This window comes from Typopeltis vanoorti, chromosome 4 (assembly GCF_054136105.1).
Source record: "Typopeltis vanoorti isolate ZY-2024b chromosome 4, IOZ_Tvanoo_1.0, whole genome shotgun sequence".
Lineage (NCBI taxonomy): Eukaryota > Metazoa > Arthropoda > Arachnida > Uropygi > Thelyphonidae > Typopeltis > Typopeltis vanoorti.
Genome location: NC_143552.1, coordinates 161676554 through 161694628, shown reverse-complemented (window position 1 = coordinate 161694628; position 18075 = coordinate 161676554). Strand labels below are relative to the sequence as shown.

The 18075-nt window shown below is 36.1% G+C and overlaps 1 protein-coding gene across 1 annotated transcript in view; it reads right to left on the bottom strand.

The window, feature by feature from the left end:
* Nucleotides 1-18075, bottom strand: part of Cdc45 (cell division cycle protein 45) — a 309294-nt gene that overhangs the window by 84602 nt on the left and 206617 nt on the right. The window contains exon 14 of the mRNA XM_090392057.1: nt 8404-8509. Coding sequence (XP_090248183.1) covers nt 8404-8509 — 106 coding nt within the window. The remainder of the gene's footprint in view (nt 1-8403; nt 8510-18075) is intronic.

Below are 18075 nucleotides of genomic sequence, written 5' to 3'. Positions count from 1 at the left end.
CTCTTGTTTAGACAACAAACTCGCATTATAACATGAACTTTATACAAATACCTCTTCTGATCTTTTGCCAAAAGGATATCAGAAAAATACTCAAAAGTTTGTCACTAATAAGTCCTCAGGTCCAGATAGTAACCTTCCGATTGTACTAAAAGCTTGTGCTCCAGAATTAATAGCACCTCTATCACCTTTATAAGCTGTTGCATGTACTCATCTGAAATCTACCTACCAGGTTTGGAGCAAGCTTTAATCCAGCCTGCTCCTAAAAAAAGAAGATAAAGTTAACCAAACTATCATCCCATTGCACTCACTTCTCTCTGTGTCTTTGGGTAGTGAATTGGGAAAGGAGGAACTTGAATACATTTGATTTAAAAAACTGTATATTGTATTCCTTGGGAAACACATCAGGGGAAGACTGTTCCACAATACAGTAGTAGGGATAAATGAGGAGGAAAATAAACTTTTTCTATGGGTTTCAAGGTGCACGGTGAAGGGATGTTGGGCAGCAGCTGCATGTGTTCCAATGGGCTTAGTACTAAGTGGGATAATTACTGATGCTATTTCAGATGAACAATTACCATGGAAATATTTATAAAATACACATATTGCAGAAACCAAACATCTGTGCAAAAGTGGGAGGAGCGAGTTAGTGAGAGATGGATCATTAATAAGTCTAATTACTCTCCTTTGTATTGAGCCAAGCATTTTGAGAGAGCTCTTAGGGGCCCCACTCCAAATGTGATAGCAGTATTCAATAGCTGGGCAGATTTGTGATTTGTATAAGGTTAACAGCTGTTCAGAAGTGAAGTAATATCTTGAGTGAAAGAGAAATCCTAGTTTTTTTTATAAGCTGAGGATGCAATAGTTGTGATGTGTTTATGCCAGGAGAGGCTTGATGTCAAGGTAATTCCAAGAAGAGAAATCTCATTTTGTCTGGAAATTTGGGTGTTGTCAAAAATAATACTGGGAGAAAATGGTTCTTTTTTTTTTTTTTTTTTTTGTGAGAAATAAGACAGAACTGGGTTGTACTGGTATTGAAATTGATGAGGTTATCTGAACCCCCATTGGAGGATAACTTGGAGATCAGAATTGATGGCAGTGGTGGTGGTTGATGTTCTGTAGGTTGAGATGAGTTGTGTAGAATAAGGTTTATCAAATGAAAGGGAGGAGTGCAATGTGCTGTCATCTGCAAAACTGTGTATTGGATTGGAGGTCAACTAAAGTACGTTAATGATGTATAGCAGGAAGAGATTGGTGAGAGAACAGAACCTTGTGGAACCCTGGCATCGACTATCACACATAATGTGCATTCAGACAGAAAGCTGGCAATCCAACTACAGAAGTCCTGAGACAGACAACGATGGAAGCTTGCTTAGTAAGTCTATGTGCCAGACTGAGTCAAAAGCTTTGGGGATATCAAGTGCAACCACTTGAGATTCACCAAACTGCATCATGGCATTTGTCCAGAGATAGGTGACATATGTGAGCAGATTTCCTGTTGATCAGCAGTGACGGAATCCATAATGGTGGTCATTTATTAGATGAGTGACTTCAAGGTAGTGTAGGAGTTGGGAATTGATAATTTTCTCTATTACTTTAGACACAACTAAAGTGAATGAGGTACAACCAATTGCTTTGGCAAGAGATCAAAAGGCTCGGCTGCCGTTTGGACAGGCTGCTAATTTTCCTGCTTTTTGTTCTTTCGAACTCTGTTTTGGAAGCATTGATAGTTTTCTTGCATCTATTTCAGACATGAGTATAAGCACTAAAGGAGGATGGAGTTCTTGATGTGAGTAAGTTATGGTATTGTTAGATACTGAATGGAGAACTTCTTGACAAGTTATTCATTCAGGATCTAACATGTAAGCTTTACAAAATAACAAAGAAATTTGCATAATACCTGCTTACCAGCAGAAGATGAGAAATACCTAAATTACTGTATGTGAAAGTTTATATCAGAATGTGTAAAATATTGGAATTTATTTATTGTAAAATGGAAAGCTAAAAATCAAGAATAATGTCATATTAGCATTTCATGTAAAGGAAAAATGGCTTAATTTATGTATTGTCAAACTATTATAAAATCGTATATTACTAGGTAAGAAATGACTAATAGGATCAAAGGTCACGTCTAAGTCGCAAGTACCTGTTGTAACGCCGAAGGCTGTAGCTTACGAGGAAGTCTGACGTAAGCGCTTTTCCTTGAAAACAACACCTAATAGCAAGGAGAGAAAGCAAGGGGATCAATCTAAGGGCAATGTAAGCTATGGATTGTGCAAAAAACAATACAGAAAAGAGGGTGCTGAGAAAAGTATTTAAGGCAATACGCGCCCAGCTCAAGGCTTTTTTCCTGTTTTTATCAGGGATTTTGGAGATCGAGGACTCCCGACGAGTGATCGCAGATAGGATGTGGGTGCTATGTCGACGACAGCCGGCCATATTCATGACCTGCGATGAATGGTATTCCACGGAGATCGTATGAGAATCAACAGTTCATGCAGAATGGTGCCAAACGCTGAACAAAGATTGTTTGAAGGTGGAATTTGTGTCTTGATAAAGCAAGACTGAGGACATTTTAGAAAACTTTGATAGGATAGAGTAATTAATACAGCCAATTCTATTAGACAAAGAATTGTATATCATAAATCTCTAACGTGCATATGACCGAAATAGTGAAAACCCTTTGTTAATTGAGTAAACTTAACTAAGAGAGAAATGATTTGAGAAATATCTATTTAAAGTAAATGTGAATGAAGGAACTTGACTCGAGTGTAACATTGTTTAAATTATCCATTGTATTACATGATTTTGCATGTCAGTTTATGTGAGAAAGTCAGATTAGTATTGAACAGTTTATAGATAAACATAAGACATTCACTTAGCTAGAAATTCAGAAGTTTTGATAACGTGATACAGGATTTAATATACCTGTCTTTTAGTAAATAAACATGTTTTGTTATTTGAATCTGAGTCTTGCCTGAATTCGAGGTGTCAACCTAACACAAAATTAGAATCAAATAGCAGGAAAGAGTTTAGAAATTTATATAATAGAGATTAGATCTTAGGTCTCAACTGCAAGGAACCGAGATCTATATACTTGCATGTGAATTTAGATTAACGTATATGCCTAAAACCTAGGAATATTTCCCTGAGCCAGAATTATATTCTTGTTATAGGAAGCTGGCTGGCGCAGTTAAAATATAAATTTGCCAATACAAAATTAATAACATAAAAAACTCACATATAAAGATTATTTAATAGTATAATTTTCGCCTGTGTGTCACAGGCATCTTCAGTACATATTAAGCTCATATTAAACAATAACTGACAATTCCAAAAAGAGCCACCTAAGTAGCTGGTATAAGATAACTAAAAAGGTCAATAAATTTCCTAAAAAAAATAATAATAAAAAATAAAAAATAATACAATAAAAAGTTAGGAAAGATTAGCTGATTTGTAAAGTACTATCTCCCATAAAGGGGATAGATGTAAGCCGTCAGATCTGTTTAAGTTACGTTTATCCCCTTTATGGGAGATATTACTTTACAAATCAGCTAATCTTTCCTAACTTTTTATTGTATTATTTTTTTTTAATTTATTTTTTTAATTTTTTTTTTTAGGAAATTTATCGACCTTTATTAGTTATCTTACACCAGCTACTTAGGTGGCGCTTTTTGGAATTGTCAGTTATTGTTTAATTTGAGCTTAATATGTACTGAAGATGCCTGTGACACACAGGCAAAAATTATACTATTAAATAATCTTTGTACGTGAGTTTTTTCCGTTATTAATTTTGTATCGATATGTCTACTCACGGTATACCGCTTTTAAAACTTATATATTTGCCAGTTTCTGAAGAGGAAATATCCCTAGGGGTCAACCCTGGGTTATATATTAAGAAGAAAGATATAAATTTTAGGTAGAAGGATATAGAGAAGACTGGATCAATTTGGATCATACTTAAATACGTACTCTAATAAGGAAACAAAAATACAGAGACGTAACAGTATACTTAATTTTTCATTTGTACAGCCTTGGCACATCTTTTGGATAACCAGTGTTTAGTTATGGAACAGCCGTTCAGGTAGTGTGGGGAACATATTTCCATGCCAGTGAGGATTATTTTGGTGATATGTTCAGGTTGGAAGACTGGAAGCAATAGTCCAACCATGGGAATGAGGTATAGAAGTCATAGAGGCTGTCCAACTTGGCCCATTTGTTGTCTTGAGAAACTGACAATGTGTGTCAGTCATTATTTCATTTATTACTCGTTATGGGGTTTAATGGGGAAAAATACAGAATAATTAAAAAACTGTTTAATCATTCCTATATTTCATCTCAGTCACTAAGACATCATCAGGAAACAATATTAAAATTGCAAAAACATACAAATTTGCACAAACACCAAGTGAAAAAGATTAGACTGAAAGCCTGTAGTCCTATGAGGGGTACCCTCTATATAAGGAACTTTGTAGACACCTGGCATTGATAGAGGATCCTTGGGAGAGCATATGAGAGTAGCCAGCTTTAGATAAGGTCTCCCAAGTATCCTCTACCTCACTATTTACATATATCAGGAGTAGTGTTTCCAAATTCCTGACATTTTTTAATCTATAGGTATCGGGAGCAGGAAATTGCAGTTCCTGAGAATTCTCGATTTAATATTTTCAATTTCTCTTAAATCAGAAGTTACAATAAGCCTGAAGTAGAAATTTTTTTTTCATTTCAGGATGCTGGTCTAGTTCTTTGTAGGTCTAATTGTTAGTAGTGAATCTAACAGAATTTTGGGGTTTATGCCAGTAAATAGAAATTTATTTATTTATTTATTTATTTTTACTTCTTAATAGTGAAAATACCATGTTAGATTCAATTAGTTTTGATTTTGCTTTCCAAAATGAATATATCTTTCACTAGCTCTATTCTTAAATCCACTTCTAATTCTCCAAGTTCATAATTTTTCCATTTCATTATTCATATAGTTTTCTGTTTCAAACTCTTCTAATGAAGTACACCTTCCTTTGAAAATTTGTTCCATTATAGATTTCTCTGATGGCATAATTTCATTTTTATTTGCCATAACAAAAGCTCATCATTAACCACATTTAAACAATTTGGTTTAGGTTATTCAGTTATTTAATAAGTGATACTAAGACAAATGCCTTCATGTCTTCTATGTTTAAAAAGTTGGTTTTAAATTTTTTCAAAAGATCATTACTCAAAAACAGAATTTTGTTTTCTGAATTATGAAAGAGGAATCTAAAAATTCCTTTGCTAGTTAGTAGATTTGTGGATCAGCTTAGTCCCAAATTGCCAGCCATCATCATGATTCGTTCATTCAGTAGCCAGTGGAAGTTATTAATGGGGTGAGCCACGTGAAGTGAGGATTGGCCATTAGACATGAAGACAAAGCCATAGTCACTTCTATGCATTCCTTAAAAGGTTATGTGCAAGTCTCCTTCTAAATTATCTAGCTTTGACCTTTAAGTGACACCCCCTCCCCCACTATACTCTGTACAAATTCAAAATCCACTCAACCTTTAAATACTGATCTCACATTTGGGATGATTCACCAAATATCTCTCTAAAAATTCTTGATGATATTCAGAATAGGGCAACATAATTGAAAGACAATCCCACCCTCTCACAAACTCTCTTCAGTCACTGTCTCATAATGATCAGTTCCTGAATTCTCTCTTCTACTGATAGTTTCAAAGGCAGCATTCAACAGAACTGACATCCATCATGCCTCACTTTCTGTTAAACTTATAACATGAGCAATATCTGCCCAACATCTTTTACAAGTGAACTACTGATTAACTAAACTTGCTATTCCCATTCATGTTTTCTATCTCATTGATTCTGTGGAACAGTTCCCCCCATGAAATATTCCCCAGAGACTACAACCACAAGTTTCCCAAGAATATAAAAATATTGCTTTGACCCTGATCCTAGTCCATACATGACATCTATTTGCTAGAGGCCTTGCAGTCTCATGTAGGAGTATAAAAAACAAAAATAAATTTTAGCAAATTGCACAGTGTCCACTGTCATCATCTCCAACTCTCCCAAAAAAACACCTTAGATATGCTTGGTGAATAGAAAACTTATTCAAAGTCAGCAGTGGTTGAAATAGAATGGATAGTGACTTTATCCATGATTGTACAAACATACTAACTTTTAGTGAAAGTCTTTTAATGGAGAGGCATTGTCAGTAATGTGACCCTTTAAACCAAATGGAAATTTTAATATAATCTTTTTTCTTTTTCTTTTTTTTGTTGGGCCCATATACAAGAGGCTGGCTGGTCAACCTATAGTACGTTAGTACCATATATGGGTGATGGGTTGTGAAAGGAGAAACTTGTTTACATTTGATTTAAACACCTGCATATTGTATTCCTTGGGAAATATGTCAGGGGGAAGACTGTTCCACAGTACTGCAGTAGCAGGGATGAATGAGGAGGAAAAGAAACTTGTTCTGTGAGTTTCGAGGTGTACTGTAAAAGGATGTTGGGTGGCAGCTGTACATGTTCCAATGGGTTTAGTACAGGGTGGGGGAATTATTGATGCTGTTTCAGATGAACATTTCCCATGAAAGTATTTATAGAATATACAGATTGCAGAGACCAAGCGTCTATGTGAAAGTGAGGGGAGCGAGTTGGTGAGGGATGAGTCATTTATTAGTCTAATTGCTCTCCTCTGTATTGAGTTAAGCATTTTGAGGGAGCTTTTTGGAGTCCCACTCCAGATGTGAGAGCAGTATTCGAGAGCTGGGTGGCTTTGTGACTTGTACAGTGTTAACAGCTGTTTAGAGGTGAAGTAACGTCTTGAGTGAAAGAGAAAACCTAGTTTTTTGGAAGCTGAAGATGCAATGGTTGTGATGTGTTTATGCCAGGAGAGGCTTGATGTCAAGGTAATTCCGAGAAGAGAAATTTCGTCTTGTCTGTGAATTTGAGTGTCATCGAAAACAATGCTGGGGGAAAATGGTCTTTTTTGTGAGAAATAAGACAGAACTGGGTTTTAATAGCGTTAAAGTTGACAAGGTTGTCTGAGCCCCATTGGCGGATGGCTTGGAAGTCGGAATTAAGGGCAGCAGTGGTTGATGTTCTGTGGGTTGAAGCGAGTTGTGTAGAGTAGGGATTGTCAAATGAAAGGGAGGAATGTAATGTGCTGTCATCTGCAAAACTGTGTATTAGGTTAGCGGTCAACTGAAGTAGGTCATTGATATATAGAAGGAAGAGGGTCAGTGAGAGAACTGAACCTTGAACATTAGTTGGATGGTGAGAGGATAGGGTGCCATCTACCATCACACATAATGTGCGTCCAGAGAGGACGCTGGCAATCCATCTGCAGAAGTCCCGAGGCAGTCCAAATGCTTAGTAAGCCTTTGTGCCGGACTCAGTCAAAGGCTTTGGAGATATCGAGTGCAACTACTTGAGATTCACCAAATTTTTCCATAGCATTTGTCCAGTGATGGATGATGTATGAGAGTAGATCTCCTGTTGAATGGCTTTGATGGAATCCATACTGGTGGTTGCTTAATAGCCAGGTACTTTCAAGGTAGATTAGGAGTTGAGAGTTTATGATTTTCTCCATTACTTTTGATAGGACTGAGGTGATTGAGCTGGGGCGGTAGTTAGATGGCAGTGATTTGTCACCCTTTTTAGAAATGGGTTGAATATAGGCCAGTTTCCAGGTTTGGGGATATATATACCAGAGGAGTAAGAGAGTGTGTACAGATGGCATAGGATAGGAGTCAGTTCTGTTGCACAGACCTTCAGGATAATTGGAGGAATTCCGTCTGGGCCAGGAGACTTTTTAGTGTCTATAGACAGCAGGTTTGTGATGTCTTTTTGGCAAAAGGATACAGGGAGCATTATATGTTGGGCAGTTGGAATGACTGGAAGGCATTTGCCATTGTCAGTTATGTGTGCAATCTGCCTACATATGTGATTTGATTTTACCAATACACTTCCTGAGGGTACTATATCAGGAATTTGATAATGATATGTGATTTTACAAGAAACCTCATTGTCTGTAGAGAAATGAAAAGAAATTTAAGTTTTCCATCTGTCCATTAACTAAGAAATTCAGTACAGTTTTTCCATACCTTAACACCGCAAGTATAATATGCATATTATATACTAAAACTGAAATCAGAAAGTTAACTCCGTCGCTCAGGACAAAAATGAGCTAAAGACGATATTTGTAAATCAAGTCATTACCCCATATTACAGTACAGAATAAATATGTGAAAAATTCATCATGCCATTTCATTATTTAGCCTCTAAAAACCCCAAGCACTCCACATTTCACAACTTACTGTTACTGACCTTTTATTAAAAAAAAAAATTAAATATGCTGATAAAGATAACATAAATACAAAAAATTAAAAATGAAATAGCTCACCACAGACTCCAAAAGGGCACTAGAAGCATATACTATATCTGTTGCACAAAATTTGTTCCTAAATCCACACTGAGAAGTGAAAGAGCCATACACAATCTGGTCAAGACTTAAAAAAAATAAATACATAAAAATAAAATAAAATAGTTACCTGAAACAAATATACATGAACATAAATAGATCGAATAATTATTATACCTTTACAGCCTTTATTATTATACAGGCATCTCCATGGAGTCAGAAGACTCACTGCAGGAGATTCATTATTTACACAATAACTGTCATACCTCTCTTTAAACTCATTCACTGATAAAGAACTCAACCACCTCTAGGAACCCATTCCTTCCGTTCATTACCCTTAAAGCAAAAAAACTAGTCCAAAGTTCTTGTTAATCACACTCTTTCACAATTTCCACTGGTGATCCCTTGTTCTCTCCATTCCTGTAATATACTGAAAAAAGTCTTCAGTGTCAATCCTATAAAAACCCCTTTAATAACTTATATGCTTCTATCATATCACTGCTTTTTGGCCAATCAATCTATTCTCATAGGGAGCATTCCATAAACCTGCCACCACAATCTTTGTTACCTGCCTCTAGATCCTCTTCACCACTTCTTTATCCTCACGGAATCCAGGTGTCCAGATCTGTGCATAGTCCAGATGTAGCCTTATATAGGGGAACAATAATCTCTCTATCGCTGCTTGTTAGTATTCTTCAACAACCATGTAATCTGATGTGCTGTTTTGGGTTATCTTCACAATTTGCCCTCTAAATTTCAACTCCCTGTCCACAATCACTCTCAAGTCCCTCCCTTCATCAATTTCCCATAGTTCAGTTCATCAATATAGTACAGATAAGGCTTGGTTTAAGCCAGAGTTAGGTTCCTGAGATTTTCAGCATAAATTAAAGCAAAAATATAATGGGAAAATATGTAAATGCATCAGGTTCCATTTGAAGATTTTCAGTAATCAACACAAAATACTTGAAAGATGTTTTATTTTATGAAATTTAGGTACTGAAAATTGTATAATGTTTAAGAAAAAGAAAGAAAATTTACTGCTTTAAAAATGATGAAATAGATGTCTGTTTAGGTTTCTTATTTTCTGATAATAAGTTATAGTATGGCTGTAGAACTGGCTCCATTCCTCTCTTAATGGTTGAGCTCTGCTCCCAGTGGGGTCACTGTTACAGAAGATCTCATATCCCTTACTAATAAGAGCAATAGCTTCTTGCATTGATTTCACTGTTATTGTCCTAACCAGCATTGCAGGGTCAGCCTCACTTTCCTCAGTGTCTTCTTTGGACAGTTGTTCAGCTCACTTTTCTCAATCCTCCATTGAAAGCTCTTCACCATGACTCTCAAGGAGCTCATTTATGTCACCATCTTCTACATTATCTAGTCCCATTTCCTTTGCTATCTCTGTCACATCCCATTTGCTGTTAGTGAAGCAAGGACAGCATCATGCTCTTGTGAATCCAGTCAGGCCCAAAGCTTACAGCAGATGTAAACTTGGGATTACGTCTGCATTTCGAATTTTGATACTTCACTCCATCCCACTGAAATGTTGAAGATTCCTTTCATGATGTCATATTACTTCCAGTAGTCTCTTAACATGATATTATTGGACACTTGAAAAATCTCAGCAATTTGCTTCTTTTTTTTTATAATTTGCTTTTTCATCACATTTTATATCATATTTTTTGTTTAATTATTTACATTTTAGACCATGGTTTAATCATTTAGTATTATAGTTTTATTGCAATGTCAGGACCATCACAATAAAACTATAATACTAAATCACCCCCCCCCCCATTCATGATCCATGACAGGCACAAAAGTGAAGCAGGTGTAAATTGAAGCGGCATAAACCAGTTTAATATCATCTTCGTTTACCATTGGTAAACGAAGATGATATTAAACTGGTGATAAACAATGGTAAACTGAGTCTTCCCAGTTTAGCATCATCAGCAAACAACTGAATATTTCCTGTCAAATCATTTCCTATCATTGATACACAAATTAAACAGCAAAGAACCAAAAGCTGAGTCCAGAGAAGGCAGGTTCACCACCAGTCACTTGCCTTCTCGTGGACTCAACTCCTCCAAAACCACTGTTTGATGTGTCCATCAGTCACCCTGTAATTCAAATAACCAGATTCATATCTATCCCCATTTCCTCTAATTTATGCAACAGAGTTCTATGTGGAATTTTGTCAAATGCCTTTGCAAAGTCTAGCAATATCACTGAGTAGGCATTTCCTTTATCCAATTCCATTGCCACTTTATTATAAAAACAAAGCAAATTACTAAAGCAAGGCCTACTCTTCACAGAACCATGCTGTCCCTTATAGAACATCATATTCCTATCCACCCAATCCTGAATTCTATTTTTCACCAATTTCTCCAGTACCTTAACCATCACCTCTGAGATGCTGATTGGTCTATAATTTGCTATGTTTGTCTTGAAGCCTCCTTTATGCAGTGGGGCTATTTTGTCCTCTTTTTACTCCATTGGCACTTTCCCAGTACTGAGGCTTAAATTAAATGGCTTGATTAGAGGAGCTGATAATTCACTTGCACATTCTCATAATACATGGATCAATATGCCATCTAATCCCATGGCTGTGTTCATATTGAGGTTTTGCAATATTTTAATCACCTTCAGTTCTTCGACCTCTATTCTGCCATCAGTTAATGTCACATTTGGCATTGCAACATCACCAGATCAGGTGTGGCCAACTTCATTCTATACGAGGGCCAATATATGATGAGTGGTAGCATCACGGGCCGCACACTAACTTAAATAAAAATAAACTCTGCATTTTTTCAAGGCAATAGTTATATGTATTGAATTACTATATTTGTTAAATCATTTTACTACTGGGAGAACAATAAAAAATATTTGAATGATTTAAATATAAGTTATTATTAAATTAAATTTACTTACATATTTCTGTTTTTGTTTTTTTTACATGTACTACAACTTAATGAGAACACTGTGGGCGTTCACGAGTGGCAACAAGTTCATCAAAGTGGATTTTCAACGATGATGACGATATTCGTAACAAATCTTGAAGGTGATTCCGTGTTAAGAATACAAATTACTTCCGTCATCAGAAATAATGAATATAACTGGTATATCAATCAGAAAATCTGCGGTCGAAACTAATAGCTAAATTGATAATACATATAATTTAATATAGTATTTATCCTGCCGCGGGCCGCACAAAATCACGTTATGGGCAGCATGCGGCCCTGCTGTTGGCCACCTATGACCTAGATGGTGAACCCCTACAAAATGCTAACTCAGAAATTCAACTATTTGCTTTGGTTCTATTATCTCCCCACTGTCAGCACTTTTTAAAGTCAACTTTCCACAGTCATTCCTCTTTTTACTTGCCTCACAGCAAAAGAATGCTTTAGAATTTCTTTGGGCTTAATCAACTAGCTTTCTCTCATAGTTAACCTTGTCCTTCCTTACCATATAAGTCATCCTACTTGCCTGTGCCTTGTACTGCTCATGGGCATCCTGATCACCTTTTTCTTTATATTCCCACCACAACCTTTCCTTTTACTGTAACTCTTGCTTAATGATGCTCATCCATCTAAATCCTACCTAATTGATTGCATGGATCAACAACAGACTGTGGATTTTAATGAGATCAACGGGAATACTGGAACATCTAATTCTCTTGATAAGAGAGCTGTATAACAACCAGGAAGCTTCAGTAAAAAGTATTTGGAGAAACAGTGTTCAAGTGGAAAAAGGGGTGCAGCAGGGTTATATACTGTCGCCTTACCTTTTTAATATTTATAGTGAATATATTATGAGGCAAGGTTGAGATGGTTTGGTCATGTGATGAAGAGGGAGGATGAGTATGTGGGAAGAAAGGTCATGCAGATGGAGGAGAGGAGGAGGAAGCACGAGTGGCCAAAGAAGAGACGGAAGGAGGGATGTTCTTTCTTGTGGTTATATCAGTTGCTTTAACATCGCTTTTGTTCTAGGTGTTTATCAGAACACTCCAGACCCTCCTTGTACACAGAAATATTCATTTTTATTCAAGAACAGATACATTTTTATTATGTCTCTTGTTTCTGAATGTTGAAATAAAAACATTCCAACCTCAACAGATGCCATACTGCACAAGCAAGAAAAACAGGTAGTTTTATTGTATCACAACCTATCACTACTATCAATAGACAGAAACATTTTACAGTTTTTGTATTATATTTGGCAACAATTATTCTAAGTAGAGACAACTGGAATGACACTTCATAATAAAAAACATTCTCTTCCCACATACTCTATGCTGCACGCATGCAAGCAAAACAAGTTTATTGTAGAACCAAACATAGTAGCTAACTAAACACACTTGTCCTAACAACTTCTTTCAAATTTTCAGTTCCAGAAAATACATATAACAGCTGTTTATAATAATGCAGTCATTGGGTACAGAAAGCACAAAATATATGTTAAGCAAAAAGATGCATGTGAGAAATTTATATATACCGTAATTGCCGGTGTATAGGACGCACCCCCTTTCTTGTACACATTTTTTAGGAAAAAAACTTTATCACTGAATATTATAATGAATTTACAGTATTTCAAATATAAAGTAATAAGTAGGTCTACTTTCAACAAATACCTAATCCAACTAGGAAAGAGTAACCACCTTTTAATCGTCAAAACCCAGAAATTCATCTCCAGAGCTAAATGAAGAGACACTCGAAACCTCTTCTAAATCAGAATCTGAGTCCTCATACAAAAAATTGTCCTCTGTACCATCCAGTGCATTATTAATTCCACACTTCTTAAATGACTTAACCACTGTCTCAGTTCACAGCATCCCATGAAGCTTTGACCCACTCACAAACTTGCGAAATGCTAGGCCTCTTCATGATGGCATAACCTCAAAATCTGAAGACTGCATCCAGCTGTTCCACTTCTCCTTCATAAATCCCTTAAATGGTTTATTAAAACACACATCTAAAGGTTGAAGCTGACTAGTTAGACCTCCTGAAATTACAGCTAACTGAGTTTTCAATTCCTTGGGTTTATTTGTAACATCGTCTGTTCTGTGAGAACGAACCTGATCCCATACTAGCATGGCAGGCTTCTTCAACAGTCGACCAGGACGCCTAGACCAATTTTTATCTATCCATAACTTCATTCCGCCTCCATCCACCCGCCTTTTGCGTGAACATGTACAAACACTTCTTTAAGCAGTTTTTCTTTGGGTAGCATCTTCCTTTTAAAAATCAATAGTAGCAGCAATTTTGTTCCATCAGCACAGCAGGATAAAACAACCGTGTAGTGAGTTTTTTCGTGCCTCGAAGTTTTAACAGCAACACTTTTAGTGCCCTTGGAATCTACAGTTTTGTTTGAGGGCACATCAAAAGTCAGTGGAACCTCATTCGTGTTTCCTATTTGCGCAAGTTAAAAATTTTCTCGTTTCCTTGCATTAATGACGAATCGATGAAATGCAATCATTTTTTCTTCATATTCAGCTAGAATCTTTTGTGATATTTTTGTTTTAGTCTGCATACATAGCTGGTTTCTCTTCATGAATCCTGACCACCATGATGTTGATCCAGTAAAGTTGGCAATCCCTCTGTTAGTGGCTATCGCTTTCGCTTGATGAATAATCATTTTTGTAGACACTGAAAGTCCTGCTTTTCTGTGGTCTAAAATCCAAGTATTCAGTTCTGTCTCAAGTTCTGGCCATTTTGCAGTTCCACTTCGTAGGTTATGTTTACTGTGAGTTGCTTTTTTTAAATCCTCTTCCTGATTCCGCCAAGTTCTTACCATTTTCTCAGTTGGGGGTGGCCTGTAATGCCTCTCTGCAGTCCTGTTTCCATGTTTTTTAGCATACGCAAGTGTGCTAAAGAACATGGAAACAGGACTGCAATACTACATGTGCTTGTATTGCATACAAGCGCACGTAGCTTGTATGCAATATTGTAACAATGCCGACGTTTTTCAGCCATAATTTGCCAGGAAATTTAGAGAAAATTTAATGGCAGAAATTTATCACAACTGCGACAACAATTGGAAAGTTTAAACGAACAGGACACAGCTGTGATCGTCGATGACAGCGCATGCGCATCCACTGAACTCTACATCAGTGTTTCTCAAAGTGTGGTACGCGTACCCAGTGGTGAGCTATAAGGGGCTCGCACGAGCCCTTTGTTAAATTTTTCTCAAACTTGCGAGCCCTTTGTTAATTTTTTCTCAAACTTGCGAGATTATTATTAAATAATCTACAAGATTATTTAATAATCTTGTAGAACTAGAAAATGCCACTGTGTTATTTTTTTTTTATGTTATAATTGCTACTTTAAATTCATATGGATTTTCTGAAATCATTTCATTGCATTTTGTCCTGATGGAGCTAGTGTAATGTTAGGAAATAAATCAGGTGTTGCAATCAAACTTCTACAAAAATTTCCCAACGTTGTGATTTGGCATTGCGCTCATCGTTTACACTTAGTATTAGATGATTCGATAAAAAAAAAATTAAAGAAATAAATCATTTTGAAATATTTATGGATAAATTATATGCTTTTCATCATCAATTACCAAAAAATCAACGAGAATTAAATATGATTGCAAAAGACCTTGGTATTGAAATTTTAAAGATCGGCCGTGTGTTTGGACCACGATGGGCAGCTTGCAGTTTATGAAAGATTCTTGCTTCATGGAGAAATTACCCAGCTTTATGCAAGCATTTTGCATCGAACGATAAATATAAGGGCTTTTTAAACCAACTTCTCAATTTGGAATTTTAGAAGATCTTGCATTAATGATTGATATCCTACAGGAATTATCATATCTGTCAGAAGCTCTACAAAGTCGCAATATAAGTATTATAAGGGCTAAGTTAGGCTTTTTTTTTTTTTTGCTTGACGATGTGAGCTCTTTTTCCATAGCTCACCACTGCACATACCCCCGGGAGTACGTGAAAGGTCTTCAGGGGGTCCGTGCCAATTTTCGGCTATGCATCATTAACGCATAGAATAAAATTCAATGTATCCATGAAGTTCGAGATTGTAAAATGTTCCTATTGTATCACTGAATAAGGTACAGAGACATCTGCAGGATGTGCAATATGTTTCTCAACAAACAGTGCAATTAGAGACAACTGGGATAAAAACGGCACTAACTAATGAATCGCATGTCCCCCTCCCACAGAAAATGCTGTATGAATCAAGCAAAACCATGTGTTGCACAGGCAACATATAGTTTTGTTTGAGTGAACGTGTTAAAATTAAGAAATATATAGTGAATCTATTTCAGATATTATATAAGGAATTCGGTTGAAGATAATTAGCATTTCAACTCAACTGTCGGCTTCTCTTTGTCATTTAGTAGCACGATCTTTTGTTAATACCGCACCAATCATATGAACGCAGATGTCTGAAGTTTGAGAAACACTGCTCTACGTAACTGGAATGCTCTCACACACACCGCAATAAAGAAATTGCATAACTCAGAACAGAGAAAATTTCCAGAAATGAAAATAATAAAAACTGAGTATCGGCATATAAGATGCAATGCACCCTGTTTTTCAGACCTATTTTCAAAGAAAAAAAGTGCGTTTTATATGCAGGCAAATACGGTAACTTGAAATCAATTTGAGATATTCGATATCATAAAGACACTTCACAAATAAAATTCTGTCAAAGAAAGTTGCAACTAACATGCCCTATAAGATTTGTAAAAATGCAACTGCCTGACGCAGAAGCAGCAAACAAACACACACACACACACACACACACACACACACACACACACACACACACACACACACACACACACACACACACACACACACTAAAGCTATGAGTGAACTGCTTAAGAGTGAACATCTTAAGCAGCATTAAATATTCTAATTGTCACTATGTTTACTGACAATTATAGTTTAGTGTAATTAGACAACTGGAATAAATATGATTCTGTACAGTGGAAAACAACCTGCAACGAAAAACATATTGCACAATTTATTGCACAATATTTATTGTAAAAAATAAAAAAATAAAATAAAATAAAGCAGAAGTTATATCATCATCATCTTCAATTTTGTTTTATTTCTAACCCATCTCTCAGATCCATAACTAATACCTAGTTTGAACACTGTCTTGTATACAGCTAGTTTGGTGGTCTGACTGGCTGTCAAATTTCTTATTCCATATAAATTTACTCAACTGGCTCCCTACCATACCAGCTTTGTTTATGGCGTTGTCTATTTCCAAATTTAATTTGCCATCTTCACTAAATCTTGCCTAAAGAATCAAAATATCAGCAACAATTTTCAATCATTGCTGATTTTTATGCCAAATTTGTTACAAGTGTTATGCAGTTTAGTTAGAGAACCTGAAGTCTTTCACTGGATGAGTTTAGGAGTACAACATCATCAGCATAAAGCAAAGAGCTAAGTTTAACATCTCCGATTCTAACATGTGAACTGCTTACCCTAATGGCTCAAAAAATTGCTCCACTTCTTTCTTAGGCACAAATAACTATTGTTGTCCATTTCTCCATTTTTAGTTTGCCCACATAACTCTACTTAAAACAGTCTTCCAATTTAGAAATTTATCTGCATGTTTGGTGTTGAATGCTATTGCTACTCCTTCCTTTCCTTGATTGATTGTTTTATTGTAACAGAAGTTATATTTACAGAAGTTTTATCGTAGCACTAATTTTAATACACTGTCATAACTTATTTCAAAATAATTGATAAGGAAAATTTATTCTAAGAATGTTTAACATTACACCCAGTCTTTCTAATTCTTTAACCCCAAGAAAATCTAAAAATGAGCTGATCCAATGCAGAAAGAGGCAAAACATAGGTTCTGACATTGTTTTATTTACCTTTTTTATAGCCAGGTACTATGAGAGCTCTACTCCTATCATCCAGAATTCGACTCTGTAACAACTAGGCCCTTTGAATTATGTAGTTTAGCCACTGTAAAACATTTATACCTCCATATTTGAACATTTCTGGTCAAATATTATCTACTCCAGTTGCCTTGCCACGTTTCAGGTTTTTGATGGCTTTTTCTACTTTAAGCATTGATGTGTATTCCTGATTGCATTCCTATTGAATGTTGAATGAGTGAGACATTCCTATTGAATGAGTGAGACAGTTGAGTGTAAGAATGTATATAATGTACCCAAGCCAGTACAAAGGACAAGTAATCGAAATGGGATAGTTAGAATAACGCATCAAGATAGGGGTGGGACAAAGGGACCTCTGCATTTCATGTATACTAATGCCAGGAGGATTAAGAACAAGAAGGAAGAATTTTTGGTCTTGGTTGGCTCTTTCTGGCCACAGGTTATTGGTATTAGTGAAACATGGCTGACGGAAGATGATATAGTTAGTGGGATAGAATGTGTAGGTTATAGTGTGTTTAGGAGGGACAGAGAGAATAAAATGGGGGGAGGAGTGTTATTGATAATAGCTGATGAACTGAAGACAAGGAGAATTGAAGTTGTATTGCAGGATAGTGAAAAGAGCTCATTTGAGACTGGCAGAACAAAATATACAGTTGGGTGCTGCTATAGACCAGGTGATGGAATAGATGGTGGAGTATGCATAAACAAATTGTTTATGCATACATTAGATGAGGGAATACAAACATTAGATGAGGGAAAGGCATATACTGCAAT